General features: G+C 50.9%; 1 protein-coding gene across 5 annotated transcripts in view; it reads left to right on the forward strand.

The window, feature by feature from the left end:
* Positions 1-17426, forward strand: part of Sirpa (signal regulatory protein alpha) — a 38297-nt gene extending 20871 nt beyond the window's left edge. For 4 of the 5 annotated variants that reach the window (XM_052183600.1, XM_052183601.1, XM_052183603.1 and 1 more), the window contains 6 exons: positions 66-383; positions 789-1124; positions 2978-3091; positions 6725-6749; positions 13035-13086; positions 15091-17426. In XM_052183600.1, coding sequence (XP_052039560.1) covers positions 66-383; positions 789-1124; positions 2978-3091; positions 6725-6749; positions 13035-13086; positions 15091-15348 — 1103 coding nt within the window. In that variant the 3' untranslated portion in view covers positions 15349-17426. The remainder of the gene's footprint in view (positions 1-65; positions 384-788; positions 1125-2977; positions 3092-6724; positions 6750-13034; positions 13087-15090) is intronic. The other variant, XM_052183604.1, reaches the window with a different exon arrangement.
* The last annotated feature ends 338 nt before the right edge of the window (positions 17427-17764 follow it).

Consider the following 17764-nt stretch of genomic DNA (forward strand, 5'->3'; position numbering starts at 1 on the left):
TTACACCACCAGTCCGTTTGCTTGGCCATCACAATCATATCTCTTGTCTATAAATGCTCCTTTAGCCAAACCTTCTGCACCGGAGGTATTCATCCCAGCAGCCAGGAGCGCACTTGGGGAGACAGTGAACTTCACCTGCAAGTCTCGTGGCTTTTCTCCCCGGAACATCACCCTGAAGTGGTTCAAAGATGGGAAAGAACTCCCCCGCTTAGAGACCACTGTGAATCCTGATGGAAAGAATGCCTCCTATAACATCGTCAGCACAGTCGCGGTGAAACTAAGCTCTGAGGACATTCGTTCTCAGGTCATCTGCGAGGTAGCCCACGTCACCTTGGATGGAGGCTCTCTTCGTGGGACTGCTAACTTGTCTGGCATCATCCGAGGTAGATGCCCTTGGCCTCTGGCCCAAGCACACAGCAGCCATTACCCTACAACTAGCACCATGCTGGTAGTTGCATTTCAACAGCAACTGTAACTGCTGGGCATCCAGTGTGAGCCACGCCCCCTCGCCTGGCGGTTTTCATTTATTTTGCTGTAGGTACTGCATGCATTGACATCAGTCATTATCACCGTAACAGTAGCTACCTGTCTCCAGACAAGGCACTGTTTGCATTCTGGGTGCTGTGCTTAGTGATTCCATTCATAGAAGACCCACACTGTCTGAGTCCGCAATGCATGCCTAGCAGTCTTGTTGGTTTGCTGTGATGGTGGGAGAGGCTCAGCTCTGCAGTCTCTCCCTGGGATCACAGTACAGCCTAAGGTTAGAGCTTTTGCCTGTACTGTTTCAGTTTCACCCACCTTGGAGGTCACCCAGCAGCCCCCGACGGCCGTGAACCAGGTGAACCTCACCTGCCAGGCACAACGCTTCTACCCCAAGAGTCTGCAGCTGACCTGGCTGGAGAATGGGAACATATTACGGAATGACACGCCCGAGCATTTCACAGAGAACGAGGATGGGACCTATAATTACGCAAGCTTGTTCACCGTAAACTCATCTGCTCATAGAGAGGACGCGGTGTTCACGTGCCAGGTGAAGCATGACCAACAGCCAGCGAAGACCAAAAGCCATACCGTGCGGGGGTTTGCCCACTCGAGCGATCAAGGAAGCATGGAAACCATCCCTGGTGAGGCCTCCACTCCCACTGACTGGCTTTTTTTTTAAAGCTTTACCATGATTTTATCTGTTTTTCAATTTAAAGTTATTATATAATGCTTATTATAGAACAGTCTAGAAGTCTATAAATATAAGCACAATTTTAAAATGGGCCCTTCTTCTCCAACATTTATACTCCTCCATTCAGCCCTGGGAAGAGTTTGGTTCCTGTCTAGGTGGGTCTGTTGACACAGTGTACCAGAGAGGAGGAAAGGGAGAGGGAGTCTGTCTTTGCTTGCATCCTGCTTCCTGCTTTCTCCACCTAACAACTGTTACGGCCCCTGCTTACCTCTCACTCTGTCTGGCCTCCGCTCCTTGCTGTGTCATTGTGTGTACCTCCTCTAACGTCTCATAGAGGCTGGTGCTCCGACTCAAGGACAGCCAGTACTGCAGAGTATCCTCATCCACACCTTCTCCCAGTGGCCATCTCCCTGGGACAGTCCTCTCGTGACTTTCTAGACCAAGGTGTGTGCGTAGGATGGCTGCCTTGCCGCACTGTTCTGTGACAGTCAGCATGTCAGCAGTGTCACCTCAGCCCCTCCAGTGTGCTGTCAATCAAGAACTCTTCTTTTGAAAGTGGCCACATGACAACAGCTCTTTAGCACTGTCCCAATATTTGCGGGCACTGCAGCTGATGCTTTGTACGTAGCAGAGCCTCTGAAGGGGAGAGGACGGGGCCATCTTTCCACTCATCCTTCAGAGGTGCTTTGGGAGCCCCTCGGGCCTGTGTTGTGCTCCTTTGATTTCCCCCATGACTGATTCTCTGAGGATCCATAGTCCGTGCAGGTAGGAAGTGTTGATGTCCGTGAGGCTCTACCACTGACTTGCTGTGTGATCTTGGACAAGCCGATGCCACTCTCTGAGCCTCTGCTTATTTGTGGACATGTTAAAATGGATAGGTTTTGTCACTCCCTAGTTGGCAAGGACCATGGCTGTCTTCCTCAACACCAGCTTTAGAGCACACAAAACACAGTAGGGAATCAATAAATAAATACTTTGCTAGAGGATGAAAGGTTGGACAGGTGGGTCCTCAGGTCATTTTCTGTTCTCCTGAGTGATGTAGTGATTAGGATTGGCCTCAATAATAGAGGAAACCAGCAGGAGGGCATGGCTCCTCTGCTGTGGATGAGGACAAGTTGGAGCACTTACTTGAGTTCACATTTCCGTGTCAACCTTCCTAGTGCTGTGACCCTTTAATATGTTGTCGTGACCCCTCCCCAACCATAAAATGATTCCCGTTGCTACCTCATAACTGTAATTTTGCTACTGTTGTGAATGGCAGTGTAAATATCGGTGTTTTCCCATGTTCTTAAGTGACCTCTGTGAAAGGATCATTCGATCCCTCAAGGACTCACAAGCCACAGGTTGAGAACTGCTAGTTTAGGAGTCTGCCTGTCTTCTACCACATAGATACTGTAGGTCAGGTCCTGGGCACTCGTGTGAAGCCCTGGGTACTGTGCAGGACTTGTGCCAGCAGCAAGCCCTCCACTGTCACCATCTTCCCCAGTCCCTCCCCTGACAGCTGCTTTGCAGTCTGTCTGTCCTGCTGCTGTGGCCGATGAGCAGGGATGAGTTTCCATTCCTCAGGATAGGTAGTGTGGTTTCTGCCTGTGCCCTGTGCCTACTTTCTCTGTGGCTGACAGCAGTGTGCGTTTGGCACTGCTCATGAGTGACCTGAGTGGGTACTTAGACAAGCTTAGACAGGTGAGACGGCCCAGCCAGGGGTCCACAGCTAATGATGACTCAGGGTAGAGGGGCGGCAGGCTTTCATTGTTTCTGTTTTGGAGTGGCGTGCATGAAACCCTTCTCCCTTGTGGTCCTCAGATAATAATGCTAACAGCAACTGGAACATCTTCATCGGTGTGGGTGTGGCGTGTGCTTTGCTAGTAGTCCTGCTGATGGCTGCCCTCTACCTCCTCCGGATCAAACAGAAGAAAGGTGAGTGGGATCTCTGCTTTCTCTCAAGGCCGTCCTCACAGGATGGCCCCTGGGTTCTTAACTATACGAGACTTCCAGGGACAAGAAGCCCGGAAGGTAGTGGTTCTCAACTTTCCTAGTGCTGGGGGGTTGATGGGACAGTTTCACCTCGATGCGTCTAAGAGGCTCTTTCCTCAGCTGTGCTCCCTCTTGGCTCTAAAATGACCATCACCACCCCAGGTTTCATGTCCTCCTGGGACTGCTACTGAGGGAGTAGGAAACAAGGAGCTGTTTGGATGGCACGAGGCGTCTCAGAGGCTCTTCCTGCCAGCCTCCGAGAGGAGACGCCTGAGCTGCTTGCAGCCTTCTGGGTCCCTTGTATGTGTCCAGGCTCCATGTTAACAAGTCCCTCAATTAGAACTCCCAACTGGAATCCTAGTGGGAGAGCGGCAGAGTTTCCATGTAGGATATTAGGAAAGTCCTGACACAAATGTTTAACAAGGGCAGCTCCTACAGCCAGAGTCATACATACGCCAGGAAAGCCCCTCACAGCAGCAAGGTGCATGGCTCCATCGGGGAAGGAAGATGTGAGTTCCTGGCCAGGCGGTGTTTCCCTTGGGTGCCCATGTGCATGTGTGGTTATGGCTCTGCAAAGCTTCTGACCTTGGAGTCAGGCAAACAGGCTCCAGACTGTTTTGTCCTTACCACCATGGACTCTACCAGCGTCCCTCCCGCTATCTGAGATTGGTGTAACTATGCCACAGCAACATTAGAGGAAACCGGTGGGGAGCAAGCTGTTCATCTGACTTGTTCGAAGTCACATAGCTAATCAGGGGCAGCGATTTGAAGAGTAGTTAGTGTGGGAACCCCACCCCACCCCTGCGTTGGGGAAAACTGGTTGGACCTGCGCCTATAGAGAGAGAGGCTGCCTGCGCATGGCCCCTGGTGTTGAAGAAGCCTGGCTGGGAAGAGGCTGCCTGGGCAGGGAGTCCTGGGTCCTTTCCTGGTGGCTGGAAACACTGAGGCCTGCTCCATGCTCCTACACGGCGGGTTTTGATAAGAAGAAACAGTTCATACTTTCAAAGCTTTATTATAGAAAAGTAGGAAGAGAAAAGGAGATAGAGGAGTAAAGAGAGAGAGAAAAGATAGAGGGATGAGAGCTGGACATGACCACGTGGAAAGAGGGGGAAAGAAAGGGGAGAGAGGGAAAACAGGGAGACCAAAGCAAGCGCAAGAGAGAGCAAGGAGGGCCAAGAAGCCTCCTTTTCTAGTGGGCTGGGTTACCTGGCTGTAGCTAGGTGACTGTAGGGGTGGAGTCCAGCCAGAACACTGGGGGTCCTGGCCCTACGTGACTGATGGCCACAGGATTATGGAGTTGAGGAGTCGGGAGTCTGGAAGCATGGCTCACTGGTTCTGTCCCTTGTAGAATGTTCTACTGGGTCTCTGCAGTAAGCCTTGCTCAACCAGGCCACAGACTGCCTCACACAGTCCCACAGTTATGAGGTTCAAGTGAACTGCTGTGAAATGGTAGGTCAGCCACATTCTGGGACCTTCCAGTACACATCTCCACTATGCCGGAGGAGACTGCTTTATGCTGGGTTTCTGTGTTTGTTGTTGTTGTTTTACCAAAAGCAATAGATAGATGTAACATTTTTTTTAAAAAGATTTTATTTATCTTATGTATGTGAGTACACTGTAGCTGTCTTCAAACACACCAGAAGAGGGCATTGGATCTCATTATGGATGGTTGTGAGCCATCAAGTGGTTGCTGGGATTTGAACTCATGACCTTTGGAAGAGCAGTGTCTCCAGCCCTAGATGTAACATTTTATATCTCAACTCAGTACACATTATATATAAATAACGCATATTCATATACATATATATGTAAATGAATATTCATTATAATAATATATTCAATATAATATATATATATGAAACTCTGATCTTTTAATTATATTTGTTTTCTTTGTGGTTAAAAATGCCAGTGTGGCCCTCACAAACCACAGTGTGAAAACAAGCACCACCCCAAGCTGCCATCCTGTAGCTGAGCGCCTGGTTGAGGAGGGACCATGTGGACCACTGGTCTCCCATCCCTTTAGCACCTCCTCTGTCTCAGCCCCACACTTTCTGTCCCATCTGGACCAGTTGGAAAGACTCACCTTTGGAACATCAGCCAAACCAAGTCCTGCCTGAGGACCCAAGTCCTAAGTTCGTTTTTGTTTACTTGTTTTGCCTGACTGTTCCCAGAGTATCTTCAGAGGGGTACACAGGAGGGACGCCTGCTCCTGTCAGGAAAGCGTGTCCCTGGCCCAGCACAGTGCAGACAGAGCACTTCAGTAGACTTTGGTGACATCCCAGCTGTCCTTTCAGAGGCCCAGCAGTGGGCCTTATTGTTGTGTGGCCCAGCATCAGTGCCTAAGGGATCAGAGGAGGGATGGTGGCCTGGAGGTCCGCGGTCATAGGAGACCACCCAGGCCCTGAGTGGTGAGCGTATGCAGAGGCCGGCTCCAAAATACAGGCTCACGCAACAGTGACAACCAAAATGTGCTCAGCCCGGGACCCACTGTACTCCTGATCCTTTGCATGTAATGATGCAACCAGTTCTCACCACGAGCCTTGGGAGGCTCACTGACCCATTTTACAGATGAGGCGACTGAGGCATGGCAGCATTATAAAGCTTGTTCAGAACCTCATGACTGGTAGGCCAGAATTCAAAGCCAGAGAGCATGTTAGGATCTCCCCTACACACCACACGGCTTCTCCCTCCTCTACCCTGAGAAGCCACCGCTTCTCCCCCATCATGGCTATCCTCAGAATGAAGAACCCCATGTCACCTGTCAGCTAATGTGAGTCTGGGAAGGCATCCGTAGTCTGGTTTAAAATGAGGACCCTTCTGGTGTTGTGGCATGCTGACTGCAGCCTCCTCTACACTGGCTCCCCGCTCACCTGAGGATCCAGCTCCCGGAAGCCCCAGCCGGCCCCTCCCCCACCGGCTGCCGGCCCCTCCCCCACCGGCAGCCACACCCCTGAAGGATGGCTTCTCACCATCCTTGGGTGGCCTGTTCAAAGTGCAGTGCTGAGTCTATTTCAGTGCTTATGTTTTAATTATAGCTTTATAACAGCCTGGGAACCAAACTGCTACAGATATAATATAATCCCCCAGAGATAATCTGTGGGATGATGCCCTTCCTGCAGCCTCCCAGCATCCCTAAAAGCACCGAAGCAGACAGGCAGTTTCTTGGAAAGTGAGGATTAGCAAATAATGGATACTGTGTGAGTTACGGAGCTCAGAGACGGGAAGTGACCCAGCCAGGGTCACACAGCAGATTAGTCAGGGAACAGGCCTGGGGCGTCCCAACTCAAATTCCTCTTTGAATACACTCTCCAACCATGTGGGGCCTAACTGGGGACTGCCAAAATGATGTGCTTGAGTGGAGAGGACGCCTATGGGAGAATAGGAGGGCACCTGGGCCCTCTGAGGCCGAAGGCTACTCGGGACAGTAGGGGGACACATGAGCCCAGTTTAGCCCTCTGGCTTGGCCATTCATGGCCGGATTCTCCCCACACCCCTGAAGGCAAACCTTGGCTTAAGGAAAGTTACACAGCAAACCTGTTTCTGGCTAAATAACATCTTTTTCCTTTTCTCTTTCAGCCAAGGGGTCAACTTCTTCCACACGGTAAGTGCATCCCTGAGCTATATCATACTCACCAATTTTATTATTGTAATCTGTGTGTAAGTACACTTGTGTGTGTGAGAGTGCGGATGTGTGAAGGCCAGGACTACCGTGGTCCTTGCCTGCGCTTTGTTTGAGACTGAGTCTCTCGTTCCACTGCGTTTGCCAGGTTTGCTGGCCGAGAAGCAGGGAACTCTCCTGTCTTCATCTCCCCTTAGGATTACAGACACATAAGCAGCCACCCCGGCTTTATATGGAGTCTAGAGATCTGAACTTGGTCTTTATGTATAACAGGCACTTTACCCACTGAGCCATCCTCCCAGGCACCCGCTTTTACTTAGTTGTCTAACAGATCCCCAAAATACTGGAAATCACCAGTCCTCACTTATATCTGACCGCATTCCTCTTTCTCTTATACCCTGCTTATCAGGTCTGTTTTTAATGATTGCCTTAAAGGAATAGATTTCAGGGCACATTGGCATTGGTAGCCAGAGGCCTTTACCTAATTCCAAGGGTAGCCTCCCTCCTCTCGCCATCTGTGCTCATGAAGTCCTGCACACTCTGTTGGACTCAGCTCTCAGGGCCCAAGCCAGCTTCCCCTCCTTCCTTCTGCCAAGCACGTCAGTAGGGTGTAGCCTGGGAGATCTGCGAGTGTGGTGATAAAGTCCATCAGAGGTCACAGCCCGCTCAGGAGCTCAGGTGGTGACATCACAGGGCACCTTAGTGCAGTTGTTTATGTTCAGGGGAGTCTGGTGCAGAACTCTGCTCCAGGAGCTAGGGTCCAACCTGGGCTCAGACTTGGGGAGGGATTCAGGAAGTGAGTGTGGGAGCACAGCCATCCAGAGCATGGTGGCTGCGACACAGCCGGGATAGGTGGCCATGTGTGAGGGCTTAGGCAGAGGAAGCCGCAGTTGCTGAAGAGACGTGTGAGCAGGGAGCTGACGCTTGGGGCTCTGACGCAGGCCTTGCATGCTTGCACAAGGCAACAGGTAGAGCCACGCCTGGGGTTGGGAGGCCCAACTGACTGGGCACAGGAGGGCAAGAAATGAGGAAGGCCATGCAGCCAGCCACGTGAGCTTTTGGAGAAAGGCTTTTCTGGCTTGTAAGATGGGCCCTGGTGCTCCCCAGAAGAGTTGGACAGCACCCTGGAATCTGCTATGTGAAGGCGCCGCCATGAAGTATAAAACTGTAAATGGCTTCATGTCGGTTCCGGTGAGGTTGCGTCCTCATGAGCTGTGCAAATCTTTTCGTCCTTCCTCCATCATTGTCTCTCCCCCTCCCTTCCCTCCCTCTCTCCTTCTCTCCTTCCTTCTGGAGTTCAGAATTGAACTGAGGATCTGGAGCAGAAGGCAGTGGTATAGAGCTTGCGACTGTAGAAGAACTCACAGGTTCCACGGAGAGATGTGATCTAGCTTTTGTTTTACAAGTGTCGCATTCTCCATGTGTAGAAGCCAGGCAATGACGGGTGAGGTGGCGGCAGAGGGCCGGTGAGGAAAGGCCTGGGCCACTCTGAGCAGATGGGAAGGCTTGGGCTGGGGGAATGTGGGCTAGGAAGTGGTCAAACTTTAGTTGTAAAGACAGAGTCAAGAAGCTTGGTCACGAACTGGTTGTAGCATTGAGGACTCTCACAGGCCCCCTGCGAGCCTCTGCTGCTCTGGTGGACATCCTGGTATGTGTGAAGTAGCTCTGGGCCTGTCTGTGTTTTCTTGACCATCATTTCTTGAACAGTGGCACTGGGTCCCTCCCACGCACAGCCAGCAGCTCTGAGGGACATCCCTGGGATGGCGAAGTTTTCCATAAAGGCTTGTTGAATGAATGACTGAGTAGTTTCCATCCCTCACCAGTGCAGCGCCCGTGAGGAGCTGGGAGCCCCTGGAACTCTTCCCCGTGGGAGGGGTCGCTGTCCGTTTTTCCCGTTGTTCTCACTTGCCTTACTTTGTTAGTGCAGTTCTGGCAGACAGTGGCAGTGTGAGATGACAGCCGCAGTTGCAGCTTCTGTTTAGTGAGCACTTACTATGTCCCACGCCCATCTGTGCCTTCACTCATGGCATCCCACTGGTGAGCACGAGTCTCTCTTCCTACCCTTGTTGGAGGACAGGGCTTCCCAGACTTGTGAGTTGCTGAAGCCTCAGGAGCTGTTCACACACAAACCCAACCTGAGCCTGTGAGTCAGACTCCATGACTTCATTGGGAGCCCCTGCCCCAGGAGATTATCACAGCTCCACGTCCTGCGGCTGAGGCAGCCAGGATCTGAGGAGTCAATGTGGTGCCGAGCTGGCCCGGGTCTGTGCAGGACCTGTGGTACCGACACCGACATTTCCCCATTGATGCTCCGCTGCTTCCCGCCACCTGTCCCTTTCTGCCCTTTCATATCATTCCAGTGTTAGTCTACCCAGGGAGCTAAATCACTCGCTTCTTTCATGTCTCTAGACCAAAGTGATGGTGGGGAGCAAGCTTTAATGGTGGTTTCCTGGGCAGCGGTGGCTCTAGCCCAGCATGGGATCAAATACTTTCTGAAAGACATTGGTGCTGGTGTAGGAGACAGCCTAGCACCTCAGGGAGGGTGACGGGGGATCCTACGCCTTTGAACTCAAAGGACCCTGCAGGCTGTGGCTGGCCACAGGCCCAGCCTTTTGACAGACAGGCAGAACACTGTTATCCCCGCCCACACCGGAGTCTTGTCTGCTCTGTTATTGGGCACTGGGGTTCATTTGGACGGCCATTGTTTAATTGTGACACAACGTTCACTGGATTTATTCTCAGAATAGCAGGACTACCCCAATTGTTTGTTTTGGATTGAGCTCAGCGTGGAGCCAGACTTGAGTGACACTGGGGGAATCCAGTGAAAAAACACTCAACCATTCATTCAGCAAGTATTTACGGAGGGAGTTATCAGACATAGGCTAGCCCAGGACTAGGTGCTAGGGTTTCATCGTCCCTGGGAGACAGCTTGACATGCAAGCTAAAAGCTTAATAATCAGTGTGCAGCAAGAGCTAGAAAAAAAGACAAAATGACCAGAGACCAGGGGCGATCAAGGAGTGCTCCCTACATAGGCAGCAGTGGATGAGAGCCTCAGTGTGGGGTGATCAGGGAGTGCTCCCTACATAGGCAGCAGTGGATGAGAGCCTCAGTGTGGGGTGATCAGGGAGTGCTCCTTATGTAGGCAGCAGTGGATGAGAGCCTCAGTGTGGGATGATCATGGAGTGCTCCCTATGTAGGCAGCGGTGGATGAGAGCCTCAGTGTGGGCCACTTGGGCAGAGTACACTAGACGAGGAGTAGCTAATGCCAAGGGCTTGAGGGAGGAGCATTGGTGAGGCTGCTGAAGCACAAGAAAGGAAGCCTAGAGGGGGCAGGAACCGGCTGTGCAGAGCCTCACCAGGCAGGGCGGGGAAGTGGACTGAACTGTATATATGGTGAGGTTTCTTTACAGAAAAATAATTACTTCTGCTGCTACTCCTCCTCCTCCTCTTCCTCCTCCTCTTCTTCCTCTTCCTCTTCTTTTTCTTCTCTTCCTCCTTCTCCTGTTGTTTTGTTTTGAGATGGGAGTCTCAAAGCCCAGGCAGGCCTTGAACTTGAAACTTGGGATTATGGGGATGAACCAACACACCTGGTTTTCACTTATTCATTATAAATGTAAGAAATAAATGGAGGCAGAGAAACCAAGACCTTTCACAGCCCGAGGACCGGGACCGGCATGATACGATGACCACGAGGCAGAATCTGGTGTGGCTTTTGGAGATGGTCAGGTTAGCCTTGAGGAGCTTGTATAAGAAAGAGGAGAATCCAGGATGTGTCCCACACTTGTCTGAATCCAGCATGAGTAATGGCAGTGCCAATTTTAAATCAGAACGGACAAATGCTTACAGTGTGGAACACTGCTCTGAAAGACAGGAATGATCTCCTGAGAGCAGACTTTGGGAGTTCTGTGAAGGTTCAGATAAGGCTGTTTAAAATAGGATTTCAGCCAAGCACAGTGGCATATGCTTTTAATCCCAGCACTTGGGAGGCAGGGGCGAGTGGATCTCTGTAAGTTCAAGGCCAGCCCAGGCTACAAAGTGAGACCCTGTCTCCAAAGAAAAGTGTTAAAATAGGATTTCAAAGATCTGAAGGGGGAGTTCTCTGTGCAAGGGCCTTGGGGCTGTCTGACGGGAGCTTGCTGGGTGCCTGTGTCTATGTACTAAGGCAGTGTGGCACGGAGGAACAGAAAACAGAGACGAAGATATGCAAGGAGATGTGAGGTCGCCATAGAGAAGCAGCCACACCAACCCAGCACTGCTGGAGAAGCCTTCAAGGGCGGAAACACATAGCGAAATCTTAAAGGACACAGATAAGTTAACAGAGAGAAAAAGTAGTGTGGAGTTTGTCCAGAATAGTTTTGTGTTGACTAGACATAAGCTAAAGTCATCTGAGAGGAAGGAAACTCAGTTAAGAACATGCTTCAGTAAGATTGGGTTTTCCGCAAGCTTGAGGGGCATTTTCCTAATTAGTGATTGATGGGTGGGGCCCAGCCCATTGTGGGTGGTCCCATGCCTGCGCAGGTGGTTCTGGGTTCTATAAGAAAGCAGGCTGAGCAAGCCACGAGGAGCAAGCCAACAAGCAGCACCCCTCCATGGCCTCTGCATCAGCTCCTGCCTCCAGGTTCCTTTGAGTTACCATCCTGACTTCCTTCAATGGTAACGGTGATGAGAAGGCATGATTTCAGTAAAGCCTTTCCTCTCCAGGTTGATTCAGTCAGGGTGTTTCATCTCAGCAATGGTAACCACAAGGAGGACAGAGTTAGCTAAGGCTGTCACTGAGGCAGAAAATGCAAAGCAGCAGTAGCCCTCATGCATGGGACAAGGGACGGAGTAGGAGTGGCTAAGGGGGCAGACACAGCAGAACATTGTGTGTGTCTGTGTGAGTGTTGATTAGATATGAACAAAACAAGCAGCAGGTGTGTGTGTATGTGTGTTTGTGTGCGTGTGTATATATGTGTGTGTGAGTGTGTGTGTGTGAATGTGTGGTGAAACAAACAACAGGTGTATGTGTGTGTGTTTGTGTGTGTGTATATATGTGTGTGTGAGTGTGTGTTTGCGTGTGAATGTGTGGTGAAACAAACAACAGGTGTGTGTATGTGTGTGTGTGTGTGTGTGTGTGTGTGGTGATTGGACATGAACCAAACAAGCAACAGAGACGGCAGAAGGTGAGAGCTGGTGACTGGGGAGAGAGGGAGCTGGTGACTGGGGAGAGAGCGGCATGCTCCCCTATCTTTGCATCTTGGATCCGGGAGGACTGTTTGGCCACATGGGGCACCTTATGATCCAGGCAGTCACGACAGCTCTATCAAACACCCTGCTGCCAAGCCCATTGCTCAGTCTGCCATTGTTCATGCGTGAGTGCCCCAAGTCTCTGGCTTGAGAATTTATATAACTCCTGCAGGACCCGTCCCTGCTCATCGCCCTCACTGTGACCCTCCAGGGAACCACGCCTGGGCTCTGAGGGCGGGACCAGAAGTGTATCTGTGGTTGTTGTTGTCTATTGAGCAAGGCATTTGATCCTTCTCCTTTAACAATGTGCAGGTATATCTATAATGTAGAATGCTTGGGAAATGTGGAAAACTAAAACTAGGCGCCGTGCTCTGCAGACCACGGTTGCTGGCATTTTCTCTCCGGTTTGTTCCCACACACTTTCATTGAGAGTCCCTCACTTAGTGATTCAGACACACCACTCTATTAGCATGAGCAAGGCGCTGAACCCTGTCCCCAGCACCACAAACATAAAATGGAAACTTCTCATCTACTTTTTGAACACAGAAGGGTTTTAGTTTTTGCTAATTTCCAAAAAAAAAACTACTGCCCTTTGGCAAAGCCCCAGGACATAGACTTACTTCTATATCTTCTCCTGGGTATGGGCCTCTGTATATTCAACCCCCTCCCCAAAAGGTACAGTTAGGTTCAAAGGATGGGCCATTATCCTTGCTCGTGATTTGTCCACCACTTCCGGAAAGGATTGCCTTGGCTTGTCCCCCACGGCAGTGTGTGGAAGTCCTCTTCATCATCCCGCCCTCCCTACCGTGCGCCTTTCCAGCACTATCATTTCTAAAGATCCTTCCAACAGAGGCTTTTCAAAAAGCTAGTGTGCTTTGTTTAGAATTCCCTCAGTGAGACTGGCTCCTGTGTCCAGACATTTGATAAGCACTTAGAGTCCCTCCTCCGCTCATGTAGGAAGTAGGTCCTGAGTGTTATTCTGCTTGATTTGCATAAGCTCTTCAGATAGATATTTTTATCCGAGTCTCTTTCCATTCCAGGTTGCACGAGCCCGAGAAGAACGCCAGGGAAATAACCCAGGTACAGCGTTTGGTGAGCTGCCCTTCCCGGGAAACTTGGGGTGTGATTTCCTTGCTTCAACCAGAGTTGCAGATCCAGTTCTAAATTAAGACTCTGGGGTAGGGAGGAGGATCTGTGCATTACTGAATCACCCATGAGTCCTCCTCAGCTTTCTCCAGCTCTAGCCAGAGAGTCTGGGGCTCCTGGGTTCATTGTGAGCCATTGCATAACTTCAGGGGGTACCAGTGGCAGAGTGTCCCAGTAAACGATGCCCTGGAGTCAGATTCCAGCCTCCTTTGTTGTTGCACATTCCTGCTTCTGGGCTCTTGCTCTGGCCTGTTCTTCCACCAGGAAGCCATCAGCAGCTCACCTTCCTCTTCCCTGCCTGTCATGGCCTTTCTCACCTTTGTGGAGGAGGAAAAACCCCTGTGTCACAGAGGACCTGGACGGATGTCAAGGTTTCATTCCTTGAGCTGGTAGCTTCTCCCTGCTCATTGCTGAGGAGATTTTATAGGCATTAGTATTCATTTATTTCCCGGATCCCTGAGCCCCGTTGTCTCGGTCCAGCAGTGTCACCTCTGGGGACACAGGGTTCCTCAGAGCCTTGTAACAAAACAAACCCTGTCCTGAACCTGGAAGGAAAGCCTCAGCTTTCCTGCCATTTCCAAAGCAGTTGACACCACTTTAGCCATAATCTGCTGACAGAGCCAGGCTTGGAGAGGTGTGGTATTTGTAGGCCAGACACCTTGGTTTGCTGTGCCAGCCCATACCAGCCTGAGGCATGAGCTGAGCGGTAATTAGCAAATAGGAGACAGTTTCTAGTCATGGTGGCCAGAGTCCTTCCCCCCTATCATTTGTTTTTGTGCTTCCTTCTGGAATCTTCTGGGTAAAAGGATTGGTGACGGAAGCCTGTAGAAATTCACATTCCAAGGCTTACTGAGTATGCGGACAAATGCCAGGTCCTGGAGTAAGGTGGCCAGTTTTTTCCTGGGGAGCTAGCAGACTTTTGCTTTAGGTCTCCAGTACCAGCGTCTGTAGCTTGCCAGGGAGAGAGGCCAGTTCAGTCCCCATGGTTTCCCAGACAGCAGTGAGCGCCTGCGGGGCTCAGGGGAGAGGTGCCGAGTATGGGAAGTCCACCATGTTAGGCTCCAACAGGCTTCATTTCTTTTTCTAGCTGAGTGACTTAGACCAAAATCACTGAATTTATATCTGCTCCCTAGGTCACATTTTTTACCTGGAAAATAGGGCCAGTCATTCTTCCTGAGCAGAGTTGTCATCAGGCCTTCGCGAAATGATTTCTGACCATGCGATTCTATCCATCTCTCTGTCCAGCCATCTGTGCACTCATCCTCCCATCTATCTGTCCTTCCATCCGACCATCCTGTCACCATGAACTGGGCCTCTGTGCTAGCCTTGTTGTCTGCAGAATAACAAATGCCCAATTTCGGAAAACAAAAATGTTATGAAATAGACATGTAAATGAAGAAGTGTCCCCTATCTCGTGAGAGACCACATGTACTAAGGTTGCAAAACAGACATAGGCTTTGGTGGTAAATGCTCTGCTGGGGAGATGTGAGCTGAAGAGTTCAGAGGAGATCTGGGCCAAGCCAGAGGTATTGAGGACCCAGAAGTATCTTAGGGTGGTACAATACTAGAGCAAAATTGCACTTCTTGCACTGGGTCTCTTACATGGGAGGGGTGAGAGTGGGTGATCCAAGCCAAGGGAAGATATGAGAAGGGGGAGGGGATAGCTGCAGGTGGGTCCACCCAGAAATGAGGAAGTGACATGAAGCTGGAGGAAGCAGGCTGGGACTGGAAAGAGACATGTGATAACCACCACAGTGTTTCAGAAGACCCTTCGGGCTCTGTGCGGAGGAAGGTGGATTAGAAGGGGAAAGGCTGGAAATGGGACACCATTGGCCAGGAAGGGCCTAAGTGAAGGCTGAGCCCACTGGGAAAGAAGTGAGCAGATTTTGTAGCTAGTTGATGGGTCAACAGGCTGGGGCTCTAGAATGACTTTCTCTCTGTGTCTTTTAGATCCAGGACACAAATGACATCAACGATATCACATACGCAGACCTGAATCTGCCCAAAGAGAAGAAGCCCGCCCCCCGGGCCCCTGAGCCCAACAACCACACAGAATATGCAAGCATTGAGACAGGAAAACTGTCTAGGCCAGAGGATACCCTCACCTATGCTGACCTGGACATGGTCCACCTCAGCCGGGCACAGCCAGCCCCCAAGCCCGAGCCGTCCTTCTCAGAGTATGCCAGTGTCCAGGTCCAGAGGAAGTGAGTGGGGCTGTGGTCGGCTCTAGGCCCCATCCCCACAAGTTTTCTTGTCCTACATGGAGTGGCCATGTTGAGGACAACCAGCCAGCCAATCCTGTCCCCAGAAGGCCAGGTGGCACAGGTCCTAGGACCAGGGGTACAGGCGGCCTTTGTCTTCCCTCCGTGGCTCTCCAACACCTCTCGGGCACCCATGTCCCCTTCTTGGCGGAGGCTGGGTGTTGTAGAACCAGAGGGGAATCTGGAGAAAGCTTCCTGGAATCCAAGAAGTGCTGTGCCTCAGCCCCTCACTCGTGGCTCTGGATCCTGGTCTCGGCAACCCCAGGTTGCTTCCTTGATGCTCCAGAGCCTGGTCTTCTGTGTGGAGAAGAGCTCACCATCTCCACCCAACTTGAGCTTTTGGGCCAGATTCCCTTTAGATCAAACCGCCCCATCCATGGAAGAACTACATCAGGAGTCAGCAAGTTTTCAGCCAACAGTGCTGGCCTTCCCCACCTCCCAGGCTGACTAGCCCTGGGGAGAAGGAACCCTCTCCTCCTAGACCAGCAGAGACTCCCTGGGCATGCTCAGTGTGACCCCACCTCCCTTCCAGTCCCAGCTTGCTCTCTCCAGCTAGCACTAACTCAGCAGCACTGCTCTGTGGACGCCTGTAAATTATTGAGAAATGTGAACTGTGCAGTCTTGAAGCTAAGGTGTTAGAAAAATTTGATTTGTGCTGTTTAGTTGTTGTTGGGTTTCTTTTCTTTTTTTCTTTTTTCTGTTTTGAATTTTTTTTCCCTTAAAACAACAGCTGCAGCATCTTGGCTCTTTGTCATGTGTTGAATGGTTGGGTCTTGTGAAGTCTGAGGTCTAACAGTTTATTGTCCTGGAAGGATTTTTCTTACAGCAGAAACAGATTTTTTCCAATTCCCAGAACCCTGAGGACTAAGAAGGATTCCTCAGCTGCCACTTTCAGCACTCAGCGTCACTGGGACGAATCAGGCCCTGTTCTTACAGAGCCACGCGGCTGGCCCTTTGCCTCCATGGCTACTGTGGTAAGTGCAGCCTCGTCTGACCCAATGCTGACCTAATGTTGGCCATTCCACATTGAGGGGAGAAGGTCAGTGACACGCCCCCCCCCCTTCACTCACAAGCACTTCAGAAGCATGCAGAGAGAAGGGACGCTTGGCCAGCACCTGGTATTCCAGCACTCTGAGGTAATTAGTGCAGGAGGAGTCCGTTATTACCATCAAACCTCAGCAAGATCACACTGGAACAGAACCTGGTCAGACCTGTGACAACACAGCTGTGAGCCAGGGCAAACCACCCACTGTCACTGGCTCGGGGACTCTGGGCAGAGGCTCTGACCCCCACCCTTCAAACTGGATGTCGGGGCCTGGCTGGGCCTGATGGCAAGTGAATGCGGCAACCCTGGCTATCTGGTCTTAACATGTAGCTCAGTAAGTTGAGGCGCTAATGTCCCCAATCCCTGGGGATTCCTGGTTCCAGCTATTCAAGGAAGAAGCTGAGGCAACCTGCCTGTTTCTGTAGGTGTGACAGGGATGTTAGAAGCACAGCAAGGACCCACATCTGTAGGGCTGGTGACCCGATACTTCCCATAATGGCATCCAGGAGTTAGCTGACCCAATAGGCTGAGTTGGCCTCACTGGCCCAGCAAACCAGAACTTGTCTTTGGCCCAGCTATGTTCTTGGGCTGTCTTCTAATTCCAAAGGGTTGGTTGGTGAAGCTCCACCCCCTTCTCCTCTGCCTAGAGACATCACGTGTGTATACACATACGGGTGTATAGATGAGTTAAAAGAATGTCCTCACTGACATCCTAATTTTGTCTTAAGTTTTTCTAAAGGGAGAAAGGAACGAGGCAGGGAAGGTGTGTAGCTATGGCTTTATCCAGGCAGCCTGGGGACTCCCAAGCCTATCTATGGAACCCTGGTACAGAGAAGAGGCAAAAGCACCCCGTGGGGAGTGGGATTTGTTTATCTGTAGACCAGATGAGAAGGAAACAGGCCCCGTTTTGTACATAGTTGCAACTTAAAATTTTTGGCTTGCAAAATATTTTTGTAATAAAGATTTCTGGGTAACAATGATGCCTTGGGGTGTTCCATTTTGTCTTTAAAGCTCTGTCTTTGGAGTCTGCCAGTTGCCTGTCCTTTGGGGCTGGGGGTGAGGATGGACTGTGCCAAAGCTTCAAATGTTCTGTATAACTTGGTCCTCGCTAGGTTTTACAGATGTGAAGGTTCTGTTCCCTTGGCTCAGAGGGAATCAGGGTTACATCGGTTGTGCTGAAAATTCAGACACAGACTTTCTCCACTACTTCAGTGTTGTAGGGATTTGGACAGTTCACCCACCCACTCCCTACCTCCGGGACCTTGGCTGTACAATAGGGTTTAATTGTGCCCCCTCCCATGGTTCCCTGGGGATTAAA

The sequence above is a fragment of the Apodemus sylvaticus genome, chromosome 5, assembly GCF_947179515.1.
Source record: "Apodemus sylvaticus chromosome 5, mApoSyl1.1, whole genome shotgun sequence".
Lineage (NCBI taxonomy): Eukaryota > Metazoa > Chordata > Mammalia > Rodentia > Muridae > Apodemus > Apodemus sylvaticus.